This window comes from Eleutherodactylus coqui, chromosome 10 (assembly GCF_035609145.1).
Source record: "Eleutherodactylus coqui strain aEleCoq1 chromosome 10, aEleCoq1.hap1, whole genome shotgun sequence".
In the NCBI taxonomy this organism is placed as follows: domain Eukaryota; kingdom Metazoa; phylum Chordata; class Amphibia; order Anura; family Eleutherodactylidae; genus Eleutherodactylus; species Eleutherodactylus coqui.
Window position 1 is genome coordinate 81,474,991 of NC_089846.1, and position 13,313 is coordinate 81,488,303.

At 45.4% G+C, this 13,313-nt stretch overlaps 1 protein-coding gene across 2 annotated transcripts in view; it reads left to right on the forward strand.

The window, feature by feature from the left end:
- Positions 1–13,313, forward strand: part of DIAPH2 (diaphanous related formin 2) — a 1,247,874-nt gene that overhangs the window by 577,660 nt on the left and 656,901 nt on the right. For both annotated transcript variants that reach the window (XM_066581425.1, XM_066581424.1), the window contains one exon: positions 9,349–9,450. In XM_066581425.1, coding sequence (XP_066437522.1) covers positions 9,349–9,450 — 102 coding nt within the window. The remainder of the gene's footprint in view (positions 1–9,348; positions 9,451–13,313) is intronic.

Sequence of the window (13,313 nt, forward strand, 5' to 3'; positions counted from 1 at the left end):
GGTCAAGGTGATGCGAACAAGATTTGGGCATACATCTTTGATTGCTTTTTTGTCATCGGCAAGCAGAGGTGTATATCCAGTATATAAATGTGCTGAGGCCTCAGTTATGTCTTGTAGGAAATAATGTTACCGCTACTTTAATGCTTAGTGGAAAACCGGTAAAACCGCTGGCTTTCTGTCCAATAGTTTCTTCAAACACTCAACTTGAGTTTGAGCGGTTGATTAGTAACAGATCCCATCAATTGCATCTGCACTGAATAGCCACTTTGCTAGCGACCCCATCTATTAGCATGTTGGCCCTCAGAACCACAGCCGTTCATCATGGCATCTATCCATGGGTATCAGAGGATCCAGGGTGTGCCACGGAAACATGTCTAACTTCTAGATTTTAAAAAAAAATTCTATTGTCTATACATGACGATGGGGATGGCCATCTTGTCTGAGCTGCAGTTGAAAGGGTTGCACCAAAATACATTTTTGGCACCTATCTAAAGTCTGATCGGTGGGAGTCTCACCACTCAAACCACCAACCATCTTAAGTACCAGGGGTCACATTTCCTCCTTCTGTCATCACTGCAGAGTCGCCTCTCCCACCCACAGTCACATCAGAATGAATAGAGCTGTAGCCGCGTATGCATTCATTTCAATGCTGCTGATGGAAAGAGCTTGTACTTGGCTATCTCCTGCAGTCCCATTGACAATGATTGGAGCAGCACTGTGTATGCGTAGCCATCACTCCATTCAATCTCCTCCTCACTGTGAGGGGTGCAGCAAGCCCACAGTAAAGAGGACATGGGAAACAGTACTTCCATTCTCAAGATCGGTGGGGGTCTCAGCAAAGAGGCCCTCACCAATGAGAATTGAATTACCTATCCTGTGAGTGGGTGAAAAATGTTGGTGCAATCCAATTAGGAACATTTAGAGATACACTTTACAGCAGCCTTGTGAGTACCTAAGCCCATTAACTTCTATGGGAGAATTTGTAGGCATGCTCTGTGATTGATGCAGAGAGGGGGAGGAGGTGAGCTGTGACCATCACTTATTATGCCTGGAGGATCGCATGTGACATCTGTATACAGGTGTCACCTCTCAGTGTAATCCTGCCTGTGATGATGATGAGATGATGGCTGAAAAGTTTTCTCTACAGAGCAGGAAGTGTCAGACTAGTATTAGACTAAAGGCCCATTTACACCATCAAATTATTGCTGCGAGCGATTATTTTCCATAAAGTATTAAGCAGCTAGTCAGCTACTTAGAAACCAATTAGGTATGCAAATGAAGCCTTTACTGAATGCAGCTAATAGCCCCAGGCTATTATCTGTGCTCAGATCCTTTGTTCTCCATGGGAAACAATGCTATCAGCACTCCCTGTGAAGAACTGATAAAAGTGAAGGACAATTTTTTGGTAAGCTTGAATTCAAAGATCAGCTAGCAGTGCCGGAAAAGTGGACGATGGGCGCACATTTAGATGCACCGATTATCGCTAAAACGATTGGCGATTGTTAGTGATCATCGGCTGGTGTAAATCAGCCTTTGGTGGTCAGTGTGAGAACTGCAGGATTTTATGATTTTTTGTTTTATAAATGTAGATCATGACTAGAGATGAGCGAACGTACTCGGATAAGCACTACTCGTCCGAGTAATGTGCCTTATCCGAGTACCGCTGTGCTCGTCCTGAAAGATTCGGGGCGCTCCGCTGCTGACAGGTGAGTCGCAGCGGGGAGCGGGGCAGAGCGGGCGGGAGAGAAGGAGAGAAAGATCTCCCCTCCGTTCCTCCCGGCTCTCCCCTGCAGCTCCCCGCTCCGCAGCGCGTCCCGAATCTTTCAGGACGAGTACAGCGGTACTCGGATAAAGCACATTACTCGGACGAGTAGTGCTTATCCGAGTACGTTCGCTCATCTCTAATCATGACATTGAAAATTTTAAAAATTTTAAAAAATCAGCAAAAAATCTTTAAAAAAAAAGTTAGCATCAAAACTTGATTTCTACTGTACTGTAGGTCATTTTCTGATGACACATTCCCTTTCAATATAAGATTGTTTTTAAATTTATAGTAATAGCAGTAATTGACTTATTAATGATGATTACGGTGCAGTTGTCATTTCAAAGTCTACAACTTTTGTAAGATGTAATAAACTAAGGAGACGATAATATAGATACACAAGCCTTACTGGTGGGACTGGCTGTGACAAAGCACTAAGGAATTTAGCTGTGGTCTATCTATGTGTGATAATGACAGCAGAGGGGAGCTGATAGCATCATTGACTTCTTCTTGGGTAATCCAGTTGCCGTAGGTGAGGCTACGGTCGGACCTACTTACAGCACACATTATTCTATAGTTTATACTATAGTTTATAGTCTACTATAGCAGATGCAAAAAAATATGTTTTATTGTATCTATAAATACAGCATTCCCTGAGTTGGTTGTTCACTTGGTTTGGAAGCAATATGCCATGCAGTTATGGGAGGGTCTAATAGGGAAGCTATCAAAATCATATTATACTGCACTACATAAGCTAAGCGCCGTCCCCTCACATTGCTCACTACGGACAAGGGGCAGGAAGGGGGTGGAGCTCCTGCCCACTCCCATTGCAAACAGCCAGAGGGAAGGAGAGAGGAGGTAAGGCGGCGTGGGGGAGAGAAGGGGAGGCAATGGCATTGCATCCTCGGCGTCAGTGCCGTGCCGTCTAAACGGGCGTACAAATGTTAGACTTGTGTTCCCGTTCACGGGTTTTTATGGTGCCAGCAGACGCACGTAAAAACGCCTACAGCCGTGTGAAAGTGGCCTTAAGGTATTTAATCCCCCATTCCACATCTTCACTATAAATTGTGGAATTTAATTGAGCTCGAGCCGCTCCAGAGATTTTTGGTCGATAAAGTTGCGATAAGAACGAAACGATATGTGATAAAGAAGTCGTAGAAGCGGTGTACAGGTTATGGTAGTAATTTTGGAAAATGATCCAACTTTTCTCAGGATTAGAGATGAAATGGCCTGGTTTAGTCTGGATTCTATGGATAGCGTTGAGAGTTTGTGTGCCAAGATTCTAATTGGATTATTAGCAGAGTGGGAATAAGATGCTTGAGTCCAAACTATCGCCTTCTCAGTGTCACACGTTAATATAGTATTTAGTGCTAATCTCGTATCTCAATTGTTTCCTGCAGGTACATTGATGGCTGCCATGTAGAAGCAGATTCCAATTTTGCTATTTTGTATTCTAAATCAGATTGTGCCTGTGTCCTTGCTTTCTTTGATTGTGAGGCTTGGGAAATGATGATGCCTCGGATTACTGGTTTGTGCGCTAGCCAGCGAGCATCTACTGATGTCGAATGAGAAGCGTTCATATGAAAATACTCCAACTTTTTCTTTGACAGTGGTGGCAATATCAGGATTAGTGAGTAACCCTCCAAGTGCATGGGATCCTGGCTTGGGGGCTGAACATGATTTCTGAGACTACAGCATCATGATCTGACCAGGGGCAAACCACGTGATGGAAATGGGTTAATAGCGGTAATGAGACGGTATTAGTGAGAATCCAGTCCAACTGGGAGTGGTGCTTATGGGATGGAGAAAAATAAGTGTAACCTTCTGTTAGAGGGTTAAATTCCCTCCAAGTGCCAGATAAAGAGCGAGTATGACATACTTCTGTTTTGTGTCCCTAAGTGGGGATGTATTGGACGTAGAGTCATAAAGTCAATTTACCGATTAAAGATAAATTTGAAGTCGCCACACTAGTCTGGTATAATCTAGAGTAATGAGAATATCACATATTGAAAGGAAAACAGTAATACGAGATGCATTAGGGACATAGTAAACAAATCTTTTTGTCATAGGATTCACCAAACAGTATTAACCCCTCCCCGCTATATCATGGCTATATCACAGCTATAGCTGTTTACTACAGCTGACACCAGCGAGCAGTAGCTGCAGTCAGCCATGCAACCGATCACGTCTATTAACCCTTTAAATGCCTTTCAATTCTGACAGCGGCATTTAAATCCCCCGAACGATGTTCAGGGGATATCTTTTTGTGCTTGATAAAGTCTTTTTTAGACGAAACGCGTTGCACTTAGGACCGTGTGTCCGAATAAAGAATCCTTTCTGTATAATCAGTTTGTGGATTCTCTTGATTAATATACTCCCTGTAAGTAGCGCTGGTATATTTTTTGGCACTTATGTGCAACATTTTTATGATCTTTTCTACGGTGGGTCCTATCTGAAAATAGGACCCACGATACCAGCAGCTCTCCAGACCTAGCCCCCCTGGATTGGTGAAGCAAGTGTCATCATTGCTGCAGTGTATATATACAGGAGTATATATATCATTACAGGCCCACTTGGATATGGAGGTGATAGTGGGGTTCTGACAGACCTCACTATTCACCGGGTAAGTTCTATTGTTCTTATTGCTCACATTGTGCATTGGATTCCGTCTGGAGCGCCCTCCTAATTCCATAGTATTCCGAAATAGGATCAACATAAACTACAGGATGTCTCGCCAAAAATGAGCCCTTGCTCAACTACATCAGCGGAAAAATAAAAAAGTTATTGTATGCAAAATACGGCAACAGAAAAGTATTTAAAAACATTAAAAAATAAAAGTAGTACAGCAAAAAAAAAATTTACAAATTTGGTATCATAGCAATCGTACTGACCCAAAGAATAAAGATATATCCTTTTTGTTGCAATTTGTGCGTCGTAGAAACAAGATGCACTGAAAGATGGCGGAATGACCTTTTTTTTTCATTTTACGCCACTTAGAATTTTTTTAAAAAGTTTTTTCAGTACAATAAATAGCACCATTGAAAAATACAACTCGTCCCACAATAAGCAAGCCTTCATACAGCGACGTCAATGGATAAATAAAGGAGTTATGAGTTTTTAAAAGGCAGGAGGAAAAAATTAAAATGAAGAAAAAAAAGGGTCCGCTTCATTAGGGGTTAAGTAGCGACCTTGATCATCTGTGGTAGTTTGTGTAACATGTAGAGGAAGAGAATTGCAGAGAAATATTGAATCTTCTCTGCTTTTTGAAGAAACCATAGAGTGGTAGGTAGAATAAAAGCACGAGTTAAGATATTTGGAATGGGAGTTAGATGTGAAACGTGATCCTTGAATACAAATGATGTCAAGTCTATGTCTTTCATATTCCTGGAAGGCTACCCTCCGCTGTTGTGGGGAATTAAATCCCCTTACATTATGACTCAAAACATGACACATGGCAACAGGTAGAGAACAGCTAAGGGAAAGCTATTGGCTAGAGTTGACCAGTAAGGGAATAAGAGAGTAGCTGAACCTATATTTAGTGGAACTAGAGAGCCTGTAGATATCAGCGAACTATTAAACAAGGTCATGTGACTGGACCATGTACTTTGAAAAACTTGAATAAACCAAAGAAGAATAGACATAACCAAAAATCTATTAGAAACCATAATGTGGAGATGACCTAACAAGATGGTCATTCAAGTCACAACAAGACTGCCGTCAACACAAAAGCCCAACGGTGATGGCAAGCATATTTGTGCTTACGTGTAACCTAAAACTATGCATGTAACAGTCATAAGATACACTGAAATAGACTATATAAAATTAGCAGTATTCTGCAGCATGCTCACAATCAAACTCTACACAACTCAAAGTTTTAGGGTCACTACATGCTGTGGCACCCTCTCTTAGCATTTCACCCTCCAAGTAATTATAAAGCACTATTGTACAGATTAAGGCCTTAGTCACACGGGCGTTTTTTCACGCGATTTGCGCATCGCATGACGGATGCGCATGCGCAAATCGCGTGACCGGCGCCGAAAAATCGGCCCAAAAATCGCCCGAAAATCTGCTCCTAGCCGCGTTTCATTAGAAACGGGCCGGAGCTGTCCTGCGCATTGCATTCAATGGAGCCGGCAATACAGCGGCTCCATTGAATGCAAGCGCTGCGGGCGTGCGCGGGGTTAATTGTCGGGAAGGGGTTAAATATATAACCCCTTACCTGCAATGCATCCTTAAATGTGAAAAAATAAAAAAAAAGGATGTACTCACCTGCTCCCGGCAGCTGGAGATCCCGGCGGTCGGCCTGCAGTGGGTGTGAAGGAGGTGTGACTCAGGCTTGCCCCTGATTGGCTCAGCGCTGAGCCAATCAGAAGCAAGTCTCAGTCACACCCATTCATGAATTCATGAATGGGTGTGACTGAGCTCAGCCTCTGATTGGCTCAGGCTGAGCCAATCAGGGGCAAGCCTGAGTCACACCTCCTTCACACCCACTGCAGGCCGACCGCCGGGATCTCCAGCTGCCGGGAGCAGGTGAGAACATCCTTTTTTTTTATTTTTTCACATTTAAGGATGCATTGCAGGTAAGGGGTTATATATTTAACCCCTTCCCGACAATTAACCCCGCGCACGCCGGCAGCCCATTGCTTTCAATGGAGCGGCTGTATTGCCGCTCCATTGAATTCAATGGGCAAACATCGTTCTTCTCTGCCACAGCTGTTCCAGCTGTGGCAGAGAAGAATGATTTGTCTTCTATATGTTCCTAATGGGGTCGGCGCTGCTGCCGCCGGCCCCGTTGAGCGCATATAGAGAAGAGAACAGGAATCGCAGATCGCAGATAAGTGCGATCTGCGATTTCTGTTCTCTAATTTATCGGACGAGCGCATAAAAAGCGCTCATGTGTCCGATACCATTGCAAAGCAATGGTTTTAAAAAGTCGCCGGACGCATGCGCATGCGCAAATCGCGGCAATAAACGCCCGTGTGACTAAGCCCTAAGGAGGTTACTGTGAATATACTAGATATTAAGACTGTGCAATAAGTCCTTGTATTAAGCAAAACTAACTTTAGGGATACAACATTTCAGCCAAGATAGAGGAGTATACTCATCCTCTCAGTGATCCTCAAATAGTGCGTCGGGGATAAATATTGCGGTATCCCTGCCAATGATTCTCCTATAACCTTGCTGGGCGGTGCTGAAGAGGTGCAGAGGTGCTCAGTTTAGATGGTAAATCCATTGCAATGTTGACAGATCTCAGGATCTCTTGACCTTCCAAAAAGGTGCTCTCGATTCTCCACCTGCAGAGAGAGAGAGAGAGAGAGAAGGGGAAGCCCCGTCGGTAGCAAATGTGAGCTTGCTGTAGTGCCAGAGTAATTGGTTGCATCTGCTGTCTGTGTTCTAGTGTGGATGGGACAAAGTCCGAAAAGAGTTGAGCACCTATCTCTGTCTCTAAAAAATAGAATAAAAAGCAATCAAATGTTTTATGTTCCCAAAAATTGGATATATGAAGACTAGAATTCATCCTGAAAAAAACAAGCCTTCATAGAACTCAGTTGATGGAAAATGAGAATGCTCTGGCTCTTGGAATGCGGCAACACAAATCAGATCTTAAAAAAAATAAAAAAAGAGAATTTAGTTTCCAAAAATAGTAAAATTAAAAAAAAAAAATGGTGTCTCTAGGTGAAAAATGGAAAACAAATAGTTGATCGTTAGGGCCTCGTCGCTCAGGGGTTAAGATAATAATAATCTTTATTTGTATAGCGCCAACTTATTCCGCAGCGCTTTAAGATGTAAAATAGGCAGGTCACTAAGAGGTTAAGATACTGTCAGGGTATGTTTAATGTGTAAATTTACAAATTCCTGTATAATCTGTTAAATAAGTTACTCCAAGCATTTGTCAAGCCTCTTTATTAGTATTCTTCCAATATAGTGTGTTTAACAAGAACGATACAAGAGGCGCCGTCACCTTCATAGAAATGTTCTTTGTTTGCAGTAATAAGAAGTAGCTCCACTCCCTTCTTCCTGCGTCTTGCAGCTTTCTCTTCCTCTCTAACAGTTTGAATAATGTCATTGCGAGTTAATAACACACATACACCCCAGACAATATATGAGTGGAGAAAGTGGTTGATTTTCTAAAGAAGCGACATATACTGTTCCAATATGCAATAATAGCGCAAATAAAATAACGAGCTCACAAAGTAACGAGCACGATGGAATAAGAGCTCCTACAATTAGCAGGAAAATCTCCAGACAAATGAAACGTGACTACAATGTAATAGATACGATCAGGGGAATTCATCGTCGGGTTTGGGCCTTTTTTGTGCAATTTAGTGCTTCTTTTTAATTTTTCTCATCTACTTTACCATTTCAGCATCAGATTCTGGTGCTTTGTGCCGTGCCTAGCGCTTTAGTATTTGTCAGCAAATGAGGTTATTGTTTTAATGGGGTAACTATTCAAGACACATTAACCTTTCTGAGAGTCTCTACATTTTTGTGGAAGCCCACTGCAATGCTAAACTGGCATAACTTCTGGGGGCTGATCTGTCACAGGGGACAGGTGAACCTTTTTTTGCCGTACTCTGTTTCATACTTCAGCAGTACAAAGTGCAAATTATTAAACCGTGGTATAAAGCTTGACACGGGTGTTGAATTTTTGTGCTCGTGAAGGAAAAAAACATAGAAAAAAGACTTTGATTCTGCATCTCATAAATTATCTCCAATGTTATATAAAAGGCAGCAACTCAAAAATAAAATAACTGCTGCTTCTCTCTTCCTCTTCTTTTCCTCCTCTTCATCCTCTTTTCCTCATCTTCCTGCTTTCCTTCTCCTCTCTTATTTTCTCCTATACTCCTCCTCTTTTCATCCTCCTGCCTCCTTTTATTCCCAACTTCCTCCTCCTCTCCTTCTTCTCTTTTTCCTCCTATCTTTTCTTTATTTTCATTTTTCTTCCCCCTGCTCCTTTTTCTCCTGACCTTTCCATCCTCCTCTCTTCCTCCTCTTCTTTTAATTTTTACCTTCTTCTCCTCTTTTCCTCCTCCTTTTTATTTCTTCCTTCTCTTCTTGTCATCTTCCTCCTCCTTCCCCCCTCATCTCCTCCTCTTTTTCCTCTTACTCCTCCTCTCTATTGTCTATTTAGTTGATTATTGTTTTTGCTGTATTTTCTTTTTTATCTTTATTTGACTTGTTTTCCCAAACGCTTGCATTTACATTTTTTACTCCATTGTTGCACCTGTTGTTATGATGTCACACTGTCACCGGCCAACATCGAATATTCTGATTGTTGCTAAACATTACTACAGTTAAATTACTGATAATCATGGACAAATCAGTAAAAAGAAAAAAAAAACACAAGGATATCACACAAATGTTACATCTGTAGAACATGCATCCCTTACTTAAAAAAATATATATTATTGATAGTTACATACGTCCAATCTGTGTTGGCTTTTTAACTCTTTGGTGAATGATTGTCTATTGATTATGCATTTAGGGGTCACTGATGTGTGTCACAATAAGATGGAGTCTGTGTATAAATGTCCATAAGAAATGTACACAACTGCATCTATTTGAAATGTTCTCTTGTCTTGCAGTTAAGAAAGCTTTGGAAGAAGAGGAGGAAAGAAAACCAGTGATGGCCAAGAAGAAAGTGAAAGAACTGAAAGTCTTGGATAGTAAAACGGCCCAGAATCTTTGTACGTATTATGTCATGCGATATTTACACTGAGTACCGCAAAAAAAAAAAACATTGTACCTTGCATATGTAGGATATAAATCCATTGTAGCAATAATTATCAACAAAATTGTAACAATTAGAGATGAGCAAGCGTACTCGTCCGAGCTTGATGCTCGTTCGAGTATTAGCGTGTTCGAGATGCTCGTTACTAGAGGTGAGCACCACGCGATGTTCGAGTTACTTTCACTTTCATCTCTGAGACGTTAGCGCGCTTTTCTGGCCAATAGAAAGACAGGGAAGGCATTACAACTTCCCCCTGCGACGTTCAAGCCCTATACCACCCCTCTGCAGTGAGTGGCTGGGGAGATCAGGTGTCACCCAAGTATATAAATCGGCCCCTCCCGCGGCTCGCCACAGATGCATTCTGACAGAGATCAGGGACAGTGCTGCTGGTGCTGCTGCCGCTATAGGGATAGCGTTAGGTGTTATATTCGTCTTGAAGAACCCCAACGGTCCTTCTCAGGGCCACATCTGACCGTGTGCAGTACTGCTGAGGCTGCTTTTAACAGTGTTGCGCAATTTTTTTTTTTTTGTATATCGGCCGTGCAGAGCATTGCGTCCTCAGTCTGCAGTCATTGCACAGAGTATAGGGCCAGTACTGGTGAGGCAGGGACAGTTGGAAAGGTGAAAGAAATATACTGTCTATATAGGCAGTGGGCTTTTTCAAAAAAATTGGGGAAAAATACTATATTTGGGCTGCCTGTGACCGTCTTCAGTGTACTGGGTGTCTGCTGGGGGTAGTAGTCCTAATTAATACGCAGCTAAGCGTTACAGCAGGCTTGCGCAAAATTGTTTCCTGGCTCTGCTGTGCCCGTTACATCACCACCGTCATAGCGCCAGAGGGAAACCGTAAACATAATATACGCTGCATACAGTATCTGTCTGCTGTTTCAGCTCACCATTTAAAAAAAAGGGAAGCCAAATACTTAAGGCGTACCACTGCCCTTTGGCCACTTGACTGCATCTGCGCTGTGAATTCCACTAGCTGAGTGATATACAACTACGTCTCACTACAGGCGTGCGCAAAATTGTTTCCTGGCTCTGCTGTGCCCGTTACATCACCGCCATCATAGCGCCAGCGGGAAACCGTAAACATAATATACGCTGCATACAGTATCTGTCTGCTGTTTCAGCTCCCCATTTAAAAAAAAGGGAAGCCAAATACTTAAGGCGTACCACTGCCCTTTGGCCACTTGACTGCTTCTGCGCTGTGAATTCCACTAGCCCAGTCCTACGCACCTACGTCTCACTACAGGCATGCGCAAAATTGTTTCCTGGCTCTGCTGTCTCCGTTACATCACCGCCGTCATAGCGCCAGAGCGAAACAGTAAACATAATATACGCTGCATACAGTATCTGTCTGCTGTTTCAGCTCACCATTTAAAAAAAGGGAAGCCAAATACTTAAGGCGTACCACTGCCCTTTGGCGACTTGACTGCTTCTGCGCTGTGAATTCCACTAGCTCAGTCCTACGCACCTACGTCTCACTAGAGGCGTGCGCAAAATTGTTTCTTGGCTCTGCTGTGCGTTCCGTAAGCGAAGTCAGCCTCCAACCACAGGCCAATAAGCGGCACATTTAATTACAGCGTTCTGTTTCTGCTCTACTCGTAATACACCATGCTGAGGGGTAGGGGTAGGACGCGGAGGCCCAAGTCAGGGTGTGGGCACAGGCCGAGCTCCTGATCCAGGTGTATCGCAGCTGACTGCTGCGGGATTAGGAGAGAGGCAAGTTTCAGGGGTCCCCACATTCATCTCACAATTCATGGGTCCACGCGGTAGACCTTTATTAGAAAATGAGCAGTGTGAGCAGGTCCTGTCGTGGATAGCAGAAAGTGCATCCAGCAATCTATCGAACACCCAGAGTTCTACGCCGTCCACTGCTGCAACTCTGAATCCTCTGGCTGCTGCTCCTCCTTCCTCCCAGCCTCCTCACTCCATTACAATGACACATTCTGAGGACCAGGCAGACTCCCAGGAACTGTTCTCGGGCCCCTGCCCAGAATGGTCAGCAATGGTTCCTCTCCCACCAGAGGAGTTTGTCGTGACCGATGCCCAACCTTTGGAAAGTTCCCTGGGTCCGGGGGATGAGGCTGGGGACTTCCGGCAACTGTCTCAGGAGCTTTCAGTGGGTGAGAAGGATGATGACGATGAGACACAGTTGTCTATCACTCAGGTAATAGTAATTGCAGTAAGTCCGAGGGAGGAGCGCACAGAGGATTCGGAGGAAGAGCAGCTGGACGATGAGGTGACTGACCCCACCTGGTTTGCTAAGCCTACTGAGGACAGGTCTTCAGAGGGGGAGGCAAGTGCAGCAGCAGGGCAGGTTGGAAGAGGCAGTGCGGTGCCAGGGGTAGAGGCAGGGCCAGACCGAATAATCCACCAACTGTTTCCTAAAGCGCCCCCTCGCGCGATCCCACCCTGCAGAGGCCGAAGTGCTCAAAGGTCTGGCAGTTTTTCTCTGAGAGTGCAGACGACCGATGAACTGTGATGTGTAAGGTTTGTCGCGCCAAGATCAGCCGTGGAGCCACCACCACCACCAGCATGCGCAGGCATATGATGGCCAAGCACCCCACAAGATGGGACGAAGGCCGTTCACCGCCTCCGGTTTGCACCACTGCCTCTCCCCCTGTGCCCCAACCTGCCACTGAGATCCAACCCCCCTCTCAGGACACAGGCACAACCGTCTCCTGGCCTGCACCCACACCCTCACCTCCGCTGTCCTCGGCCCCATCCAGCAATGTCTCTCAGCGCAGCGTCCAGCCGTCGCTAGTGCAGCTGTTGGAGCGCAAGCGCAAGTACGCCGCCACGCACCCGCACGCTCAAGCGTTAAACGTGCACGTAGCCAAATTGATCAGCCTGGAGATGCTGCCGTATAGGCTTGTGGAAACGGAGGCTTTCAAAAACATGATGGCGGCGGCGGCCCCGCACTACTCGGTTCCCAGTCGCCACTACTTTTCCCGATGTGCCGTCCCAGCCCTGCACGACCCCGTCTCCCGCAACATTGTACGCGCCCTCACCAACGCGGTTACTGCCAAGGTCCACTTAACAACGGACACGTGGACAAGCACAGGCGGGCAGGGCCACTATATCTCCCTGATGGCACATTGGGTGAATTTAGTGGAGGTTGGGACCGAGTCAGAGCCTGGGACCGCTCACTTCCTACCCACCCCCAGAATTGCGGGCCCCAGCTCGGTGCTGGTATCTGCGGCGGTGTAAGCTTCCTCCACTAAACCACCCTCCTCCTCCTCCTCCTCCTACGCAACCTCTGTCTTGCAATCAAGATGTGTCAGCAGCAGCACGTCGCCACCAGTCGGTGTCGCGCAGGGTGGCAGCACAGCGGTGGGCAAGCGCCAGCAGGCCGTGCTGAAACTACTCAGCTTAGGAGAGAAGAGGCACACGGCCCACGAACTGCTGCAGGGTCTGACACAGCAGACCGACCGCTGGCTTTCGCCGCTGAGCCTCCAACTGGGCATGGCCGTGTGTGACAACGGCCGTAACCTGGTGGCGGCTCTGCAGCTCGGCAGCCTCACGCACGTGCCATGCCTGGCCCACGTCTTTAATTTGGTGGTTCAGCGCTTTCTGAAAAGCTACCCACGCTTGTCAGACCTGCTCGGAAAGGTGCGCCGGCTCAAAGCTCATTTCCGGAAGTCCAAGACGGACGCTGCCACCCTGCGGACCCTGCAACATCGGTTTAATTTGCCAGTGCACCGACTGCTGTGCGACGTGCCCACACGGTGGAACTCTATGTTCCACATGTTGGCCAGGCTCTATGAGCAGCGTAGAGCTATAGTGGAATACCAACTCCAACATGGGTGGCGTAGT